We start from the raw sequence: 22,830 nt of genomic DNA, 5'->3' as shown, positions 1-22,830 counted from the left end.
TTTTATGACATAATTCCATGCCAAAGCCCGGTTAAACTGAAGCCCAATTTTAGTTGAAATATGGATGCAAAATTCTAAATTAATATTAGCAGTAAGAATTCAGCAGTGTGTTAAAAGAATAATACACCATAATGATACAGAGTTTATTTCAGGACTGTGAGAAAGAGTCATCATTAGAAAATCTATTAATAGATAAAAAGAAAACCATATAATATTCATAAATGAAGGTAAGACATAAAATTCAACTTTCATTGCTAACAAAAACTTTGTTTTAGAAACTAGAAATAGAAGGATATTTTAACATATTTTCAAAAATCAATGGCAAATACTGGTGAAAACTGGAAACATTCTAATTAGGAACAATATTAGGAAAATCCTACAGGTCCACCATTCCTTATCCACAACACTGAATCCCCAAACCTCTGAATACTGTGTTTTCAGAAGCTTGATGGCAAAACTAAACCCAAATCATTTCAAGCCCATTAGTTTTCACTTTTCCCATTTAGCATGGATATGTATTTCCCTGCAGAAATATTAATATGTTTAATTACCAGGTGCTGCTCCAGACCCAGATCCATTAATTACTGCTAAAACCATTAGGTGAAAAGCTGATGGATAATTTTATAATGAATGGATCAGGCTGACACCTTCTCAACCCAAGTGATCTTATTATCACAAAATAAGACAGCCAGACATTATGTGCTTTCTAATGTGATACAGTAAGAGTAGTTACCACCACCTATTAAATATTTTTGCTAAAAATCAAATAAAACAAAAAACCACCAGTTTCTGATCTGTGGTATTCCAGGATGAAATGTTAACATACAGTTCTTCGTAGTTTATCAGGATGTATTTTTTCTCTAGCACTGAAAAAGAGCAAGTAGATGGAGTAACTCAGATAATTGCTGTTACCCTAAATTTTAACTTGTGGACTGTTTCAGTTTAAACTGTTCTTCTCCAATTCCCAACAGTCTAACAGCAAAACTGAACCTGATATACCTACCAAGTTTTTACAGGGAGTAAAAAACCAAAACCAAATCAAAATCAATTCTGACAGAGTAGAACTGCCCTCTAGGGTTTCCAAGGCTATAATCTTTAAAGAAGCAGACTGCCCATCTTTCTCCTCCAAAGCAGCTGGTGGGTTCGAACCGCCGACCTTTTGGTTAGCAGCTGAGCACTTAACCCCTGCACCACCAGGAATACAGGAGGCAAAATACATGGGAATGCTATCAGCCAAATCCAGATTTGAGAATTCTATAAGACAATCTGGTTTCTTTAATCAAAACAGTGCAAAAAAAAAAAAAAAAAAATGCAAGAAAGAGGGAACCTAGGGATTGAAAGCAATTTAAAATACGTAATCCAAATGCAATGAACGCACCTTGTTTAGATGCTGAATAAACCATCTATAAAAAAAGTTTATGAGACAATCTGAGGAATTTAAATACTGCTTGGATATTTGATATGAAGAAATAATCAATATTGTGTAGGCATAATAATGGTATTGTGCTTTTTTTAAAAAAAAAAAGTCCTCATTCTTTAGAGATACATACTGATACATTATGAAGGAAATATATTTGAAATTTGTTTCAAAACAATCCAGAGGCAGGGTAGGATGGTGGGGGGTGGATGGCAGCAGAGATGAAGTAAGACTGGCCATGTGTTGTTAATGGTTGGAACTGGGTGACAAGTAAATGAGGTTCATTAAAATACTCTTTGAAATTATCTATCTATAGTGTTTTTTTTTTAAAAATTCGGCTGTATAGTACTGGGTAAGCCAGCACAACCTGTACAAGGCAAGGTCATGGACACTCCATAGACACATCCAAACTCCCTGAGGGACCGAATTGCTGATGGAGGGCTGTGGGGACCATGGTCTTGGGGAACATTTAGCTCAACTGGCACAACATAGTTTATTTATAAAGAAAACGTTTTACATTCTACTTTGGTGAGTAGCGTTTGGGGTTTAAAAGCCTGTGAGCGGCCATCGAAGATACTCCACCGGTCTCAGCCCTTCAGGAGCAAGGAAGAATGAAGAAAACAAGATACAAGGGAAAGATCAGTCCAAAGGACTAATGGACCACAACTACCATGGCCTCCACCAGACTGAGTCCACTATAACTATACGGTGCCCAGCTACCACCACTGACTGCTCTGACCGGGATCACAACAGAGGGTCCTGGACAGAGCTGGAGAAAAATGTAGAACAAAATTCTAACTCAAAAAAAGACCACACTTACTGGCCTAACAGAGACTGAAGAAACCCCGAGAGTATGGCCCCCGGACACCCTTTTAGCTCAGTAATGAAGTCACTCCCGAGGTTCACCGTTCAGCCAATGGTTAGACAGGCCCATAAAACAAAACGAGACTAAAGGGGCACACCTGCCTAGGGGCAAGGACTAGAAGGCAGGAGTGAACTCAAGGTTGAGAAGGGGAGTGTTGACATGTCGTGGGGTTGTCAACCAATGTCATAAAACAGTATGTGTACTGTTTAATGAGAATACTACCATAAGTAACAATGCACAAGCACCAGAAGAGAGACCAGATAACTGGGAGCGCCTAAAAATCAAACACTTATGCTCATCAAAAGCCTTCACCAAAAGAGTAAAAAGACAACCTATAGACTGGGAAAAATTTTTTGGCTACGACAAATCCGATCAGCCTCTAATCTCTAAAATCTACAAGATACTGCAAAAGCTCAACAACAAAAAGACAACCCAATTAAAAAATGGGCAAAGGATATGAACAGGCACTTTGCTAAAGAAGACATTCAGGCGGCTAACAGACACATGAAGAAACACGATCATTAGCCATTAAAGAAATGCAAATCAAAACTACAATGAGATACCATCTTACCCCAACAAGGCTAGCACTAATCCAAAAAACACAAAATAATAAATGTTGGAGAGGCTGTGGAGAGAATGGAAAACTTATACACTGTTGGTGGGAATGTAAAATGGTACAACCACTTTGGAAATTGATTTGGTGCTTCCTTAAAAAGCTGGAAGTACCATACGATCCAGCTATCCCGCTCTTTGGAATATATCCTAGAGAAATAAGAGCCGTCACACTAATAGATACATGCACACCCATGTTCACTGCAGCACTGTTCATGATAGCAGAAAGATTAGAACCTAGGTATCCATCAACAGATGAATGGATAAACAAATTATGGTATATTTACACAATGGAATACTACGCAACGGTAAAGAACAGTGATGAATCCGTGAAACGTAACGTGGAGGAATCTAGAGGACATTATGCTGAGTGAATTTAGTCAGTCACAGGACAAATACTGTATAAGACCACTATTATAAGAACACAAGAAAAAGTTTAAACACAGAAGAAAACATTCTTTGATGGTTACGTAGGGAGGGAGGATGAGGGTTATTCACTAACTAGATAGTAGACAAGAATCTTCTTAGCTGAAGGGAAGGACAGCACACACTACAGGGGAAGTCAGCACAACTGGACTAAACCAAAGCTAAGAAGTTTCCCGAATACAAACACTTTGAGGGACAGAGTAGCAGGGGCAGGGGTCTGGGGACCATGCTTTCAGGGGACATCTAGGTCAACTGGCATAACAAAGCTTATTAAGAAAATGTTCTGCATCCTACTTTGGTTAGTGCTGTCTGGGGTCTTAAATGCTAGCAAGCAGGCATCTGAGATGCATCAATTGGTCCCAACCACCTGGAGTAAAGGAGAATGAAGAACACCAAAGATACAAGGAGAGTATTAGCCAAAGAGACAGAAAGGGCCACATAAACCAGAGACTTCATCAGCCTGAGACCAGAAGAACTAGATGGTGCCCAGCTACCACCAATAATCGCCCTGACATGGGACACAACAGAGAATCCCGGATGGAGCAGGGGAAGGGTGGGGTGCAGAACTCAAATTCTAGTAAGAAGACCAGACTTAATGGTCTGAGACTGAAGGAACCCCAGAAAGCATGGCCCCCAGACTCTGTCAACCCAGAACTAAAACAATTTCCAAGGCCACCTCTTCAGACAAAGATTGGACTGGACTGTGGGACATAAAATGATACTCATGAAGAGTGTGCTTCTTAGCTCAAGTAGATACGTGAGACTAAATGGGCAGCTTCTGTCTGGAGGTGAGATGAGAAGGCGGAGAGGGTTAGGAGCTGGCTGAATGGATGTAGCAAATCTGGGGTGGAAAGGAGGAATGTGCTGTCACAGTATAGGGAGAGCAACTGGGGTCACATTACAGTGTATGTATAAATTTTTGTACGAGAGACTGACTTGAATTGTAAACTTTCACTTAAACTACAACAATTAAAAAAAAATCTATATGTGTAATAATGAGAAGCTAATTCGATAAACCTTCATCTAAAGTATAATTTAAAAAATTGGCTGTATTAAATAGACTTTGAATGTAATTATTCTATGTAAAATGTGAAACAGAGAAACAGAAAGAATTATAGATTAACATTTATATAAATCTAGGATACAGGCTGACTTTCTAAGCATGACACCAAAGGCAGAAATTGTAAAGAAATCAATTGATTTGACTACATGCAAAATGTAAAGTTCTGTAAAAAGGACCGTGAATAAAGTCAAAAGGTAAACTGAAAAACATTTCCATCATATGACCAAAGGGAAAAATTCTTCATATATAAAAAGCTCTTACAAATTAATAAGAAAATGCCAAAACACCACAGAAAATAAAAACTGTTAAGTATATAAGCATTTTAAAAAGAAATACAAATTCAGTAGACATTGCTGCACTAACAGTGAAAATCTAGGAACATATGAAATACCCATTAATAGGCAGGCAATTGAAATAAATTATGGTGCACCTTAGAGTATTAAGCAGCAATATGATAGTAGAGAAATGTATTTATTGCTAGGGAATGTTGGTTCACAAATATATTTTTGTAAATTATAAACACTGATGCATAGAAAGGAGTCTGAAAAGACATTAGTTCTCTGACATTATAAGGACTTAAAATTTTCTTTTGACTATATTTTCTGTAACGAATTTCTTTTGTAATAACAAAAGTCTTTAAACAGTAGCCCTAGCAATAAAACTATAAACAAATTTAAAAAATTCACACATAGTAACGTTTTCTCAAATTAATTGGAATTCAAAATTACTAATTATCTTTAATCCAACATCACTGAGCCAAATATATATATTAAAGAGATGCACATATACTAGTTTAAAGTTCTGACTAAGGGAGCGGGGGATAACCTGAGGTAAGATGGCATGGCATAAAGAAGTTGAAAAATCATCAAAGTATTTATTAGGACAGAAAAGCAAAACCTTATCAAAATCATTCCTATGACTGGAATTATAAAGTAAATGAATTCATACTTCAATTGTGTATCAGCAGTGATTTGTCATCAAGGTCTTAACAGTTCAATGATACATTTAATTTAATAAGACTTTGGTAAATTTGGTAAGACAGTGTCATGAAATTGTCTTAAAACACTACCTGTGAGGTCATTAACATTTTTGATAAGAAAAAAGATGGCTGAATTCTTTCATCTTCCCATATCACCATCACTATTCTAACACATGTTATCTAACAGATTTTAGTCTGGAAGTCAGTTCATGTGTCAGTATCAAACACGAGTATTATCTAGTTTATAACACGATGTCTCGTTCAAGAGTTTTCAACTAAGTTTTAAAACTAAACAAAATCCTGAGAAAAACATTTTTCTTTTTTCTCTCCGAGATAAATTTGAGTCTAAACAGTTGACAGAGTTTTGTTGAAAATTACTGCAATAAGGGAACCTGCCAAAACATGTTCACATTTTAAAAAGTTTAAACATGACTATAAATTTGTAACTTTTGCTCTACTCAATTATTTTTTCAAAGTTTATCAAAATTATTAAGAAAATAAATGTGGATGCACTGAAGAAAAATACTTGCAATAAAGAGAATAAATATGAACATTGGCCTATGCTATCAAGAAGGGATATTTCCCACATACTGTTGATAAAAATTATAGGAACCAGCTGGTGGTCTGACAGTGTTAAGTCCTCCAACATTAAAACTGACGAGTTGGTTCCATGAGCTGTCAATTATAGTTTGTTATAAGGCAGTGTATTTTATCAGCACAAGGATTCCTCTGATGTTTTTCCATACTTTCAAATTCTTTTGTCATTAGGCATCTACCAGATTCTTCAACTATATTACAGGAATATCCAACTAACAAGAGTGGACTCTGGGCATCAACATTAACAATAGTTTACTGATGTTTCTACTGTAAGTTTCATATTTCCAATAATAAAATTTTGCATAGATGTTGGAATTAAAAAGTCTAACTGTACGTTTTACCTGAAATTGTATTATTACAATATTTTCATGAGAAAAGTTGTCTAGTAACATAAATTGCTTCTGCATCAGTTCCACAAACAAGACAAGAACCTAAAACATCCAAACTGTTAACAGACAGAGTCCTGCTGGGAAGCAAGCTTGTGATTTCAATACGGTCTTTGGCAGGATCAGTGCTGAGCCAGGAACTTATAAGAGACTGGTGAACATTAGCCTGGTTACTAATGCTGTGAGATAAAAAAGTACTGTTTCTTCCTCCTGGGAGAAAAAAAGAGAAAAATAAAACCCTTTCAAGACTAATTTTATATTAGTACACACCCAAAGTTCCACGGACACTTTAAAAAGGTGATTATTTAAATTTGTTAAATTCTGAGAATAGCAGACTGACAATAACATCATCACACACCATTTAAAAAAAATTAGTAGTAAAATATATATAACCAAAAGATTGCCATTTTAACTATTTTTTTCCTTTAAATTTTTAATTGTATTGTGTTTTAGGTTAAAGTTTACAGCATAGTTTCTCACTAAAAAATGTATATACAAATTGTTTTGTGACATTGGTTGCAATCCCACAATGTGTCAGCACTCTCTCCCTGCCCTTTTCCACCCTGGGTTCTCTGTGTCCATTTGTCCAGTTTTCCTGTCCCTTCCTGCCTTCTTGTCTTTGCTTTTGGACAAGTGTTGCCCATTTGGTCTTGTATACTTGATTAACTAAGAAACACATTCCTTACATGTATTATTGTTTGTTCTATTAAAAAACCAAACCAAACCCGTTGTCACTGAGTTGATTCTGACTCATAGCGACCCTACAGGACAGAGTAGAACTGCCCCAAAAGGTTTCCAAGGAGAGGCTGGTGGATTCAAACTGCCGATCTTTTGGTTAGCAGCCTTAGCTCTTAACCACTGTGCCACCAGGGCTCCTGTTTGTTCTATACGCCTGTCTAATTTTTGGCTTTAGTTATGAGTTAGCAGGGTGTCTGGGAGCCACAGTCTTGGGGATTCCTCCAGTCTCTGTCAGACCAATAAGTCTGGTTTTTTTTTTTGGGTGAATTTGGATTTTATTCTACATTTTTCTCGCACTCTCTGGGATACTCTATTGTGATCCCTGTCAGAGCGTTTGGCAGTGGTAGCCAGGCCCCATCTAGTTCTTCTGGGCTCAGAATGGTGGAGGCTGTGGTTCATGTGGTTCATTAGTTCTTTGGACTAATATTTTCCTTGTGCCTTTGGTTTTCTTCATTCTCCTTTTTGATGGGACCAATAAATGTATTTTAGATGGCTGCTTACAAGCTTTTAAGACCCCAGATGCTATTCACCAAAGTAGGATGCAGAATAGTTTCTTTATGAACTGTTAAGCCTATTGAGCTAGATGTCCCCCAAGACCATCATCCCCAGCCCTCAGCCCTAGTAACTCAGTTCCTCAAGGTGTTTGGATGCTTCTGTGACTTTGCCTTGGTCAAGCTGTACTGACTTCCCCTGTATTGTGTGTTGTCTTTCCCTTCACTAAAGTTAACACTTGTCCACTATCTAGCTAGTGATTTCCCTTCCCTACCATCCCCCTCCCTCATAACCATCAAATATTGTTTTTTTCTGGGCGTAAATCTTTTCTTGGGTTCTTGTAATAGTGGTCTTATAAGTATTTGTCCTTTTGTGATTGACTTATTTCACCAGCATAATGCCCTGCATATTCATCCATGTTGTGAGATGTTTCTCGGATTCATCATCATTCTTTGTCACTGTGTAGTATTCCATTGTATGTATGTACCGTAATTTGTTTATCCATTCATCTGTTGCCGGGCACTTAGGTTTCCATCTTTTTGCTACTATGAGTAATGCTATAATGCACACGGTTGTGCATGTGTCCATTCGTGTGATGGCTCTTATTTCTCTAGTATATATTCCTAGGAGTGGGACTGCAAGATCATACGGTATTTCTGTTTCTGGCTTTTTAAGGACATGCCATATCGTTTTCCATAGTGGTTTTATCATTTTACATTCCCACCAGCAGTGCGTAAGAGTTCCAATTTCCCCACAACCTCTCCAACATTTGTTATTTTCTGCTTTTATTGATTAGTGCCGGTAATGTCAGGGTGAGTTGTTATCTTATTGTACTTTGATTTGCATTTCTCTTAGCTAATGATCAAGAGCATTTCCTCATGTGTCTGTTAGCCACCTGAATGTCTTCTTCAGTGAAGTGTCTGTTCATATCCTTTCCCCATTTTTTAACTGGATTATTTGTCTTTTGTTGTTGAGGTGTTGAAGTATTCTATAGATTTTAGAGATTAGACCCTTGTTTCAGATATAAAAATTTTTTCCCAGTCTGTGGGCTCTCTTTTTACTCTTTTGGTGAAGTCTTCAATGAGCACAAGTACTTAATTTTTAGGAGCTCCCAGTTATCTAGTTATCTTCTGGTGTTTGTGCATTGTTACGGTTTGTATTGTATTTATGCCATGTACTATGGCCCCTAGCATTTTAACCATTTTTAAGTGTGTAATTCAATGACATTATGTTCACCATGTTGTATAACCATCACTATTATCTAAGTTTTTTATCACCCTAAACAGAAACTCAGTACCCATTAAGCAATAACTCCCTATTTTCTCTTCCCCGTAGCTCCTGGTAACCACTAATAAATTTTGTCTCTATGCATTTGCCTATTCTAGATATTTCATACAAGACACATCATCATTTTTGATTAAAGGCTTATTCAGTAAAATTAAATATGCAAATTTCCATGGGATAATATGAATCTCAAACTTGAAGCCTTTAGACAAAGCAGATTTAATTTTGACCCTGTTTTCTGTTCATCCTTCAAGGGAAAGTCTAAGAAATGTAGCAAAATGGCCAGAAGCCAAGTAAAATAATTAAGGAAAAAAGAAACAAAAAAAATTTAAATACACAGAAATATAAACTCTTGGATAATAAAAAATTAAGTAATCATGAGAGAATTTCTGAACATATTTCTAGACAATTCTAAAAATATAATCAGCTTGCTTTAGACCTTTTATTCTTATTCTTTTTTAGATAAATGTTCTTTTAAGTAGACTTTTAGAACATTACTATATTATAAACTTTTACCTCTAACAGTACTCTGCACTTAATATAGAATTAAGTGAGGCAGAAGCAGTATATTTGAGCAGTTATTTCCAATTTTCCTCCCCCTCAACTTTCTGTCGTATCAAATAAGGAGAGATTTTGTTCATTCAACAAACATTTGAGTACCTACTATGTGCCAGGCTCCATGCTAGGTTCTGGGAACACAAAACAAAGTCCCTGATGTCTTAGAGCTTAAAGATTAGTAGGCTTAAGTCTTACTGATTCTTGGAAGCCAGCTCAACTTCCTTCTCTAAGAAGCCTTTGAAGCCTCTAGTCCAGGTTTCTCTCTTCCTTCCTGGAATCTTCAACACTTGTCTGTATCATTAATTTACTACCTTGTAACATACTTTATGATTTAATTTCTCATGCCTCTTCTCCATAACTAAATTATGTACTTCTTAAGAGCAGGCTGTTTTATCTTTTCAGTGTCTAATATGGAGCCTTGTAGTAATATAGTAAATGGCTTTATTTCCAGTCTAACCAAAGTACCTCAAACAGCAACATTTCAAATGTAAGACGTAGGATGGGGGAGGAAGTAAAAACCAAGTGCTCAGCTAATCCTTAAAGTTTCTCCAAAAACAAAGGTAGCATAGATGTACATGCACGCTCCACACATTCCATACTTCTCCAGCATTTTTCTGGAGAAGTTTTTAGAATTTTTTAAAGTTTTTTTTATCCTTTACTGTTCCTATATTTTACAGTGCTCTTGAATACTATAAAACTCAGCATATTAGAACCAGTCTGATAAGACTACCTGGTCTCTCTGCTTCCACATCTCCCATCCCTCCCCTATAGTCCATTCTCCGCAGTAGTCAGAGTGATTCTTTTGAAATCTAAGTAGTATCACCACTCCCCTGCTCAGAACTCTCCAGTGGCCTCTTATCACACTTAGAATAAAATCTAACATCCTTATCGTGGCCTACAAAATCCTACAAGATCTGTTCCTCAGCTATCTCTCCTGATTTCCTATCACTCCCTGACCCTGCTCACTGAATGGCAGCCCCATTCACCTCCTTACTGTTCTCTACCTGTCTCAGGACCTTGGTATTTGATGTTTCCTCTGCCTGGAATGCTTTCATGTGACTTACACCTTGACTTCTCTCAGGTCTCTGCTCAAATGTCATCTCCATCAAGTAGCCTTTCCTTATACTTCCCACCAGAGCACCACCCCCCTTGCCCCTGGCCTTTATTATTTATTTTCTTATGTACTTTACTCTTCTTTCAGTTATTACCACTATATTTGGTCCAGTTATTTCCCTTTTTGCTTTCAGTTCCCTTTCCCACTTTTCTGTGCTCTACTATGTATTGGAGCTGGGAGTCTGCAAACTCAATTTTCCAGGCTCCCTTGCCACCTGCCTTCCAGATGGACCCTACCAATGGGAGGTACTGGTGGATTAGTGGAAGGCAGACGAGGGAGAAGCAGCCCTCTTCCTACTCTGGATTTCTGGCATTGACAGCGTTGGCAGTTGTTCCAGTCTTGGTTGAAGTGGCACCTTTTCTGCTGATCCAGAATCAACCTTGATAGCATTTCCAACAGTGCAGCAGCAGGGGTATTAGCAATTTTTTATTTCTGGGCATCACCCTTTCTTCCTATTTGCTCTTCCAGCATCTTTTGGTCTTCCAGCCCTTTTAACACATGTGAAACCAATTCCCTCTAAATCTAGGGTAGTTTCTATTTTCCTGATTGGACCCTTACTGTTTATTTATGGTCTGCTAGAATATTTGCTCTTTGTGTGTAGGGACCTTCTGTTCTGCTCACAGTTGTAGACCCCAACATCTAGAAGAGTGCCTAGCACATGGCAGGCATTTAATAAACATTTGCTGAATAAATGAACTTCGGAACCACAGACAAATCTTCAAAACAGGAAACTCTGAAAAAATGTATTTTAAGCTGAGGTGAAACCAGTACCCCAATACATAAAGACTAGCTTTCTTCTTGCCATACACCCTGTCTTGGCAATGCAATATAAAAGAGTTGCCAATGCCTATCCCATGGCATGAGGGCCAATGCCAATGCACTCACAAATAAGAACCTTAGCTGTTCTCAAAGGATGTAATCAATGACACTGAATGGTACATGCAGAAATTGTTGGATCGGTGTATATTTTGCTGTGTATATACTCAACAACAACAAAATAAATAAAATTATATTTAACCTTTGCTGTGAGGTTAGCCAGCTCATAGCATTTCTAATCATTAGCCATATAGCGGTAAGTAATTCACAGTCAGACCTCTCAAGCTCTGTAATACCAGAATTTACCCTGAGGCAGTTCTTTAACGTTAAAAGTATGAGACTTTCTAATTTCATATTTAGAAGTATAATAACATATACAACACAAGATTCTTCTTTAAGACTTTACCTTGGTGAAAGAGTGATGACTTTTCAGGCACGTCTGTAGAGGAATCCCAATGCCAGAGGGATCCATCTTCAGAACAAGTAAATAAATGATCTGGGTTGGATGGGTGGAAGTGAACTTCCCACACTAAAAGACAAGAACAGTGAAGCTTTATTCCTGTGCAGATTAGCTGAACAAACAACATTAAACCTGTCTCAGGAGCTATCTTCTAATACTCATGACATACCTTTATACCCCAAATTTGTTATGAAAATCAAAGGCCTCAGAATTAAAGAAAAGACAGACTATAACTCTCCAAATGGCCATAACATGTAGATAGGATAAAGAAGTCAAGCAAATCTATTTGTACATTGGACCAGAAAAAGAATGAAAGTAATTGCTAATCATTTGATCTATTACTTTTTTAAAAATGGAAAATTATGATGGCGTAATTCTGAGGAAGATTTATTACAAATTGGTCAATTCTCTTATTCTTAATTCCTGTGTCATTAATGAATGAAAGTTACATTGTTGGACAGGAACTTTAGGGGGCAGTGAGTTTATGTTAATGGGGGAGGAACAACTCAGAAAACAAGGTTCAGAATGGTTGCATAACTTAAAGAATGTAATCAGTGTCACTTAATTATGTATGGAGAAACTGTTGAACTGGTGTATGTTTTGCTGTGTATATTCTCAACAACAAAAACAAAATAAAAAAAAATTTCAGTTAAAAAAAAAGTTAAACGTACAATTACCATGTGACCCTGCAATTCAACTGCTTGGTATATAACCAAAAGACTTGAAAGCAGGGACTCAAACAGATACTTGTACACTTGTTCACTGCTGCACTATTCACATTAGCCAAAAAATGGAAATAACCCAAATGTCCATCAACTGACGAACAGATAAACAAAATGTGGTATATACATACAATAAAATACTATTCAGCAATAAAAAGAAATGAAGTCCTGATACATGCTACAATATGGATGAACCTTCAAGACATTTTGCTGAGTGAAGTAAGTCTCATACAAAATAACAAATATTGTATGATCCCACTTATATGAGGTATCTAGAATAGGTAAATGCATAGAGACTGAAGTTTATTAGTGGTTACCAGTAGCTGGGGGGAGGGGGAAATGGGGAGTTACTGCTTAAGGGGTACTGAGTTATGTTTGGGGTGATAAAAAACTTTTGGAAATTGATAGTGGTGATGGTTCCACAACATGGTGAATGTAATTAATATTACTAAACTGTACACTTAAAAATGGTTAAAATGGCAAATGTTTTGTTATACATATTTTACCACAATAAAAAACAAAAAGAACAGTGTATACCCGGCATCTCACTCAGTGCTTAGCACATAGTAGGTGCTCAATAAATATTTGCTACATGGGAAAAAAAAGTTGTATCACTGGGTAGACTGAGAGAGAAGACCATAAAAAGAATAAGGAATATCAGCCTGGGAGTGAACAGCCCCGTAAAACCAAATGAGACTAACGAGGTACAGTAGTCCAGTGACAAGGGCCAGAAGGCAGAAGGGGACAAGGAAGCTGGTGATAGGGAACCCAAGGTTGAGTAAGGATATTGTTGATGTGTTGTGAGATTGTTAACCATTGTCATAGGGCAACATTTGTAGTAACTGTTAAATGAGAAACTATTTTATTCTGTAAGCCTTCATCTAAAGTGAGAATAACAGCACAATTGGAAGAGCATAGTCAATGTCACTGAACCGTGCGTGTAGAATTTTTTGAAATGGTGTATGTTTGGCTATGTGTATTTTCACCAAAAAAAAAAGGTTGAGAAGTTAGAGGGTTGACATGTTGTGGGGTTGTTAACCAATGTCATAAAACAATATGTGTACTACTGTTTCATGAGAAACTATTTGTTCTGTAAGCCTTCACCTGAAGTACAATAAAAAAAAATAAAATAAAATAAAAAAAAAAGAAGGACCAAAAAAAAAAAAAAGAATAAGGAATATACAAATGAATTTCTAAGAGGCAAAGTCCAACTGTGGCTCACACTAGGAGTCTCGGTACTTCTGGCCTTTATCACAGACATAGCTACTAGCTCCTAGCAAGCTAAGCCTGGAGATGCTTCAAGAATCCAGATCCAGTTTCAGATCGAGGGCTTTTAAGAAGCCAAATTGGGATCAGGGTCCCCCTCAAGCTCTAAACTTTAAGGGAACTTTGTGTGCCGGTAGATGTCTGGGAGTCAGTGATTAGCCAGGATAAAACAGGTAGTCAGTGAACAGGGGTTCTGTGATTCTAGGCTAGGTGACCTTGAAGAATCAGCATAGAAATTAGCCAAGGTGTGGAATAAAAAGTGAATAGCACATGTTTATAAGGTGGCAATTTTCATTCTGACAGATTCCATAATTAAATACTATGTCACAAAACATAAAAAGGTCATCTTCCTCAGGAGGAGACAGTGTTCTGGGTGAGTCCCTGAAGAAATTATACTCATACTGCTTCATTAGAAAAAAGTAAAACAAAACAGCCTGGTAGATGCAGGAGGAGATTGCCCAAATATAGATTTTTATGTATTTATTTATTTTCAAATTAGAAACAAACCCGTATAAAACAGTTCATTTTTTTTCTTCTAGCCACAAGTCAGGATGAATTTAAAGCAATACACTACAAACCACTGTATTCTGCATGGATTGTTTAACAGTACAGACTGGCAGTTAAAAGGGGGATGGTAAGACATCTGAAAGTCTGTTATTCTACTACCAACATCAGAATCTATGAAGGCATACCTTATTCTTTAGTTCTCCAGGGCAGAGCTATACCAGGGAGAGACAAACAATTCTGTATCCTTTTATTTGCTTCTTGAATATAAACATAATCTAAAGTCATTTCTTTTTCTAAGTTAATAACGTGAAACTTAAACAGAGAAGTCTCACTTTTGGTTCAATGTTTGCTCTTTCGTACTTTTAGTTCAAGTAGAGCTTAACACAAACTTCTCTTAAATCAGAATTTGGCATGATATTCTGGCATGGTATCAAAGACAGAAGTGATAAAATGAAAAATTCCTATCCAGTCAAAAACTTCCCACCAAAATCAAAAGGCAAAAACAACCCAAAAAACCCCAGAAAATTTTAGACAATAGGCTATATATCTATTGTTCTTGTTTAAAAAAAAAAAAAAGACAATAATAAATTGAGGAACAAAACAGAGTAACAAATACGAAAAATAATGGCCACATCTGCATGGGAAGAGGGCACTCTCACACACCAAACCCTAAACCCTTTGCTATCGAGTCACCTCCGACTCATAGCGACTATATACGACAGAGTAGAACTGCCCCATAGGGTTTCCAAGGAGCGGATGGTAGATTCAAACTGCAGACCTTTTGATTAGTAGCCAAATGCTTAACCACTGCACCTATGGCACTATTATTTTTATGCAGAACAATTTGACAACATGTATTGCAGCTTTAAAATCACATAAACTTTTGGACCATCAATTCTGCTTCTGAAAAATTATCCTAAGAGAACAAGTGCACAAAGATGAATCTGTAAGGATATTCACTGCAGTTTTGGATATAATAATGAAACACCTTAAAGAATTTAAATATCAAGTGTTGATGTGTAGTGAGATTGTTAATCATTGTCACAGGGCAACATGTGTACTAATGAGAAACTATTTTGTTCTGTAAACCTTCATCTAAAGTGAGAATAGTAGCACAACTCGAAGAGTGTAGTTGATGTCACTGAACTATGCATGTAGAAATTTTTGAAATGGTGTATCTTTGGTTCTGTATATTTTCACCAAAAAAAAAAAGGTCGAGAAGAGAGAGGGTTGACATGTTGTGGGGTTGTTAACCAATTTCATAAAACAGTATGTTTACCACTGTTTAATGAGAAACTATTTGTTCTGTAAACCTTCACCTGAAGTACAATAAAAAAAAAAAAAATTAAATGTCACATAAAAAGAAATTAATTATTGTAAATTTATACAATTCTCAGCTATTAAAAATTGTGACAGAAAATTATCTACATGCATTGTTATGGAAAGGTGCTTACAATGTTACAGAAATCACTCAACAAGAACGTTGTATGTCCACAGTACTTACTTTCAGCTTCATGAGCCTTCAGGAGAGACACTGGCATAGTACCTAGTCTAACATCCCAAATACTCAACATTCCATCCTGGCCACCAGTAGCTACAACATGCTGCTGGTTGGGATGTCTATCAACACAGTGGAGGGGCACGCGGTCACCAGTCCTGTTATGGGAGATATAATGACATCAGATATGTGGTACAGTATAACTTATCTTTGCATAACCTTAGAAACATGCTTTATCCTAGTAACTAAATGGTAACTTTGTGGTTGGAACTACTAGTTGAACCCGAATCATGTCAAATATTGACTAGATTAAATATATTTCTAAGTTTCTAGAATTTCTTGGATTTAAAAGTCAACATTATTCATCCTCTCTTCAATATGGAGACATGGGAAGCAGTATAATCTGATGGTAAGATGTGCAAAACACATTCCATTTTTTTGGCTTTTTTAAACATTATATAGCAACTATATATTCTTTACTGTTACCTTACTTAATACACAGTTTATATAAATATTTTTCAGTTATTTTTTTCCCTAATCACATCTAGAGTATATTATACCCACTATCAACAGAATCACTTAATAAGCAGAAATAAGTTTCTCAGTTAAATAATATAAACATCAAAGAGATAAAGGCTCTGAATGAATACAAATATTTGCTAAGGCAGCACGGTAGTATCAAGCCTATCAAGTTATATTTGCTCTGATCAAATTTTATCAGGAATCATTCTCTTGAAGTGCAATTAAAATTAATAAGGTTTAAAGTCAGTTGCTACAAACAAGCAAACAATTAATTTTGCATTAAACAACCGACAAATCAAAACTTACAGTGATAATATCTGAGAGGGCTCATTTCCTGGTTGTCTGAAATCCCATATTTTTAACTGTCCAATTGAATTTACTGTCAGAATCTCAGGAGTTCGAAGGAAGGTTACAGCATGTAGCGTACTGCTATCTGCATTGTCTACAAATATATAACGTAGAGCGCGTGTTAATGAGCGTCTTTTTTCCATGAAAATCTTAAATCACATTCCTTCCATTAGATGAATTACAAGTGAATTTTAAAATACTTATTTAATTCCTACAGAAAATGAACAGTAATATACATGTTAAATGAACTCTCCATTGATAGAAAAGTTATCACTCACAGGACATTTGCACTGTTTTCCAGAGGATTGCATTTCACGTATTTGTATTTCATCTTTACATTGTCAGCCTGCATTTATGAGATAACTATTTAAGTTCCTCTGTATCCACCCTTATTTCCCACTAGTCCTTACTCTAGAACCTCCAGTCTATTGGGCCAAATCCCAGTACTTCCTACAGAGCTCACTCTGACCTTGTACTACTCTGCTCAGTCATCCCAAATCTATTCATCTTTATGGTCATCAACCCTCTCCTGCTCCATGAAGTCCTTTCTGATTGTTATAATGGTCCTTTTCTTTGATTTCCTCAAGTGTTTGGAGCTTATGGCCAGCAAGGATGCGGGAGACCCTTGATGAGATGGATTGGCACAATAGCCACAATGACGGACTTGAACATTCCACCGATCGTAAGGATGCTGCAGGACTAACATTTTATTCTGTTGTACATAAGGTCACAATGAGTCAGGGTTAACTGGACGGTAGCAATCTATCTGTCAATTTATCTCTCTCTCTTAGAGCTTATACCATGTAATTCAGCAATATACTTAGAGATTTTTGTTTTGTGTTACCAACTGTTTCATGTATATTTGGTGTATCTCCCTGCAGTGTAATGGATTGCTTTTTGTGTGGCCTTTCTAGCCATGGTCTTAAAACTCCCATCCAGGTGACTGGGTGGGACTGTGTGATAGGGTAATTGTGGCCCACCAAAGGGATGATCAGTTTTGCCATCGCGCTGGGCTTGACATGAGCCACCCTAGAGGCTGGTAAGAGAAGAGCCCACCACCACCAAGGAAGGAGAGACCAGCAGGAGATGGCACAGTGAGCTTCTTGGCCCATGGAGTGAGAAAGCTGAATGCCTTTGGGCAGAGACTGAGGGCCAGGGAGAAGCCTATGCCTGACCCACGAGTTTGGGACTTGCCAGCCTCCACAACTGCATGAACCATTTCCTTTATATGGTTCGTGAGTTCTGAGACATTACAGTGAATTAGGGAACCCAAAGATGGGAGGGAGAGTACTGAGGGTAGAGAGAGTAGTTGATGTTAAAGATGATGGAGTGGTACAGCAGTTTGGAAAAGCTGGACATTTGGGACATCTTTAACCTCCATCTCATAGGAACCAGTTTTGTGCTGATCCTTATGAAAGAAATAATTTCGTTTACTCTCCAACACAATTATAACAATGGGGCCACGTCTTATATTTCTTCTGTATCCCATCACAGTGTTAATTAAATACATGATAGACATTGTTAATGTAGGATTTGTGAAGCAGTCTGTGGGCACCAAGACTTCTTTTTGCAACACACAGAGATATCAAAACCATGATTACATGAGCACTTTAACCAACTGGACCAAGAGTCCCTATTATATAACAAAACAACAATAGCTTCAGGCCTTCTCCTTTAGTCACACCCTTCCATGCTCCCACGAGGCAATGGTCCTTAACAAATAAACAAATGTGTGCCTCAGAATTATCTGTAAAGTTAAAAAAGACCATAATAAACAAACAAACAAACAAAACCTGAACCACTGGGTCAACCTCTAGAGATTCTGAATCAAGACGTTTAAAGTGGTGAACTATTAAAAAATGTGAAGTATACTTGAGAACTGTTACACTAGAATAACCCTTCTAAAGCGTGACACCGAGTTTATCACCCCCTTGCTCAAAAACTTTCAATGGCTCCTTAGTTGATCATCTAACAAAATGTAAACTCTATAGCTTTGCATTAGAGACTCTTCATAACTTGGCCTCAATTTACCTTTCTTGCTTCATCTCTCATATCTATCTAAAGTCAAGTCAAACTACATTTTTTGTCATTCTCTGAATAGCCTTATCCCGCCTCTATGTCATTCCCTTTGTCTGATGTGCCATCCTTTTAGTATTGCTTATGATCCATAGCCTACATTGCCACGTGTTCCCTGATGCTTTATTGATAATCCCTTCCAGCCAAAAATAAAAAGACTTCTCTCTCCTCTGTGGTCATGTTATTCTACTCATTCGTATGAGCCTTATCAACATACTGCCTTGATAAAGAGATCCTGCCTTGTATATTTTTCTCTCTCAAACACTGTGCATTGTGTTTACTCATGTGATGGGGAAAGAAATATAATGATTTTTCTTACCTATAGTTCTCACAGCTTCCTTGTGATCAGCTCTGAAGAGATTTATTCTGCCATCTTCACCAACCGTGACAATTTCTGGGTTGTTGCACACAACACCTGTACATGGTGCGCCGCTACAGGAAGGACCGCCTGGACCAGTGTGGCAGTGAGCTGTTGTCCACTGATGGCTGACAGACAGAGTCTAGGTATAAGACATGGGGACACCATTAACCAAAGCAAAGTTCTTAAAAATGAACACTTTTCTCCAACAAGGGTATTTTTCCTCACACTCTTCTAGAAAAAGAATAACTCTCCCCTCCTTTGTGTTTCCCTGTACTAAAGTCTAATAATTACTTTCATCAAAGCTCTGTATACACAGAATTAGATTCAAAAGAAATGTTGTTTAATAATGTCCCACATTTATCTCACTGAAGAAATAGTTTTTTGGTATTAAGTAATTATGTGTTCAAAAGCAACTCTTTAAATTCTTAAGGGAATTAGTCTATATCTAAGAAATAAATCTCTATAGCTCTTTCTGAATGACTCCATCAAGAAAAATACTTAACGATATCTGAGTCTCGTATTTACTAGGCACACCTATTAACAAGTTGACCTTTATTAATCCCAAAACCTACATAAGCACTCTCTTCCAGCAACTTAAAACTGTGTTACAGCAAGTGGGGCTATTTTTAAAAATTGCCCTCCCCACTGCACTCGGAAGGTCAGCACTCTTGGGCTTAGCAAACAAGAAAGGCATTGAGAAAATGTCAAGTCTTCATACAGCATATCTTCTCTTCTAATTAAACCCTGGGTTCTCTATCCACAGAAGCAAAATAGCTGTTCCTATTCTCCTTCATGGCATCTGAGCTAGAAGGTACTCTTTCTTTCTAGAAAAGAACTTTAAAAAGCAGAATTACAGTAAAATCACCTGGTAATATTAAGTTTAAACTAAGATAATTTACTTAACAAAGTAAGGGATATCCAATTTCAATAAAACAAACCTGTTGCCATCGAGTCAATTCTGACTCACAGCAACCCATATGTCACAGAGTAGAATTGGTCCATAGGGTTTTCTCGGCTGTAATCTTAATGGAAGCAGATTGACAGACCTTTCTTCTGTATTCCTACTGAGCAGGTTCGAGCCACTAACCCTTTAGGTTACCAGTGGAGCGCAAACCGTTTGCGCCATCTAGGGACCTTCCATGGTTCTAAAATTAATCCAATAAAAGTTTGGTAATATAACAGTGATATTTTCCCCTTTCATGTTTTCAGACTATACATTTTATTATTTGTGTAATTACTAAGCACAGTCTTCCTAAAAATAATTAAAACACAAATTCAGCTTTCAAACAGAGTTCTTTACCTGGTTATTCTGATGGTGAAGGAAAATTGTTACGCATCCTGTTGATGAAGCAGCTACAATTCTTTCCTGGTCCAAAAACTAAGTAAAAAAATTCTGCTTATTATAGATTCAAAAATATCAGTAGGAAGGAAGCCCATTTTCTTAACTCAATCAGAATGAACCCTATTACAATTTTAAAAAGAGCTTGTAAACGCCAAGCAAATAAAATGTGATGATTGATTTGAAAAGCCAAACTATCATAACAAATAAAGGTATTTTCATACAAAATAAACAGCAACTTTTTTGTAAACTCCTTAACCTGTAATTGATTCAATTCTGGACCACCATAATAAACCTTTAGAAAAATATCTTCTCAGGGTGAAAAAGTTTTCTTTAGAATAAAATGGAGGAACTTTGAAGCCGTGAATTTGAATACTCAATTCCAGTCCCACCATTAGAATTTGAGGCAGCACCACTACTGGTTTTGAGACTTGGGCCAAATTCAGAAAGTTCTCTAATCTTTAAAATAGAACTACTAATCCTTGATAGGAGATTGAATTTAAAAAGCAAAATCATGGAAAGTGCTTCATATATTGTTTGTCACAAAGTACATGCTCAACAGATCTTCATAGTCTCAGTTTCCTCATTGGTAAAACAAAGAATACTTTATCCACAGGCACACAATCAGAATTATACTAACTCATTATGTAAATCTCCTAACAGTGCTTCGCATCACAGTAGATAGGCAACTAATAACAAAACAAAAACTGTAACTAAATCCACATCTCCTTCCTAAGTCCTGATTCTGCCACTAAGTGGCTATGTGATGTTGGGCAAATCATTTAAGCCACAGAGAACTCTGTTTCCTGTCAAGTTTATACAGATTTCAAGGTCCTTTGCATCTCTAAGTGTAATACTCTCGGTTGTTTTAAAAGTTCGTTTGTGGCTACTACATAGACGTACCTGTAAATCCATTACATCACCATCGTGCCTGATATCACACAGTAACTGATGGTCTCCTTCAAACCCTCCATCAGAGTCCAAGTTTCCAAAATCTCCAATTGACCACAACGAAACATAATTTTCCTGTAAAGCAAAAGCTTTATTTTGAGACTAAAGAAACGCCAACTTCGGAAATTAATATTTTTACTGCCTTCAGGCAACTCTGCTTGAAAATCATCTCAGACAAAAGGTATGGTAAGCTTTTAAAACACAAGGAGATACGAGGGTCAGGCACACCATCGCTGGCTCTGAGCTACTGAGCAACCGAGACCAGGACTGGGTGGAGGTTAAGGAAGGGCGAAAAGGGCCAGTAAGGACTTTCGCGCGCAGGCGGCCCGGGGCGCGGTTCCCCAGACCAGAGACAGGAGGGAGGCAGGGGCTCCCGCCCCGGGAACGGGGGTACCTCGTTGTCCCAAGAGCCCGTAGCGAAGGTCTCCGCTGTTTGCAAACTCCCCGGAGGCACTGGTCGCCAGCGGGTTTTGCTGATTTTCTGAGACACAAACTTAGCATAAATTTCCTTCATGCCGAAAGCAACCGCAGCAGACACAGCAAGAAGCACCACGAGCGCCCCTCAGTCCAGCTCCTTCCTCTGGGAACTCTGATTGGCCTGGGCCTTATGAGGAGGACGGTGGCTGCGGAGAGCCAATTTTCTTGCGCGGGTTGTGTAGACAAGCCCAGCCCCCAGGCGGATGGAAGCCGGAACGCCAGTCTTCACTGCCCTCTAACAAAGACACGAGAGTGCCCTGACCCTTGTACTACACCTTCTCCTAACCTGCAACATCGGTATAGAGACACCTAGAGAATGTATATGTGCAATAATTGTGCAATATAAAACAAATTTATATTGCAAAACAAAATCAATGCAAGAGAAACCACCTTGTAGGGACATCTAAACATTCAGTTGCACTTCACTGCATATAAAAAAAGATTCAAAACCTTTACGTTCTCATGGAAGTACCTCCACTAATACACCAACTTATTATTCTAAATCTCTTCCTCTTTTCATTTGCTTCTAAGTTGTTAATACCCACTGTCAGAGCCTGGAGTTGGAATTCTGAAGACTCCAGGTCTAGTTTTGACGCCCATTGCGTAGCTATGTAACTTTGGCCAATTCATTCATGTATATAATAAAGAATGCATTTGGTGATATCTAACAACAGCCCAGGAATCAGGGCTATAGGCTCCTTCTTCTATGCTTTTGGTTAATAGGAAAAAAAGAAAAAAAAAAACAACCTGTTACCATCGGATTGATTTGGACTCATAGTGACCCTATAGGACAGAGTAGAATCTCCCCGCAGGGTTTCCAAAGCTATAGGGTGGCTATGAATTGGAATGACTTGATGCCAATAGGTTTGGCTTTTTTTTTTTTCCTGGTTTTAATCTTTACGGAAGCAGATCTCCAGGTCTCTTCTCCCTCTGAATGGCTACTGGGTTCAAACTGC

The 22,830-nt window shown here is 37.5% G+C and overlaps 1 protein-coding gene across 1 annotated transcript; it reads right to left on the bottom strand.

Moving 5' to 3' along the window:
• Window positions 1-6,124: 6,124 nt before the first annotated feature.
• NUP43 (nucleoporin 43) lies at window positions 6,125-22,263 on the bottom strand. Its single transcript, XM_004368835.3, has 8 exons — window positions 21,792-22,263; window positions 21,350-21,472; window positions 20,408-20,485; window positions 19,066-19,246; window positions 16,629-16,764; window positions 15,807-15,958; window positions 11,754-11,876; window positions 6,125-6,555 (listed from the first exon to the last, which is right to left on the bottom strand). Exons 1-8 carry the CDS (start codon window positions 21,909-21,911, stop codon window positions 6,326-6,328), a joined length of 1,143 nt encoding a protein of 380 aa, XP_004368892.1. The 5' UTR covers window positions 21,912-22,263; the 3' UTR covers window positions 6,125-6,325.
• Window positions 22,264-22,830: the final 567 nt, after the last annotated feature.

Source organism: Trichechus manatus, unplaced genomic scaffold (genome assembly GCF_000243295.1).
Source record: "Trichechus manatus latirostris isolate Lorelei unplaced genomic scaffold, TriManLat1.0 scaffold00002, whole genome shotgun sequence".
Lineage (NCBI taxonomy): Eukaryota > Metazoa > Chordata > Mammalia > Sirenia > Trichechidae > Trichechus > Trichechus manatus.
Note: the sequence above shows the minus strand (reverse complement) of the source record. Positions and strands in the feature narration are given on the sequence as shown.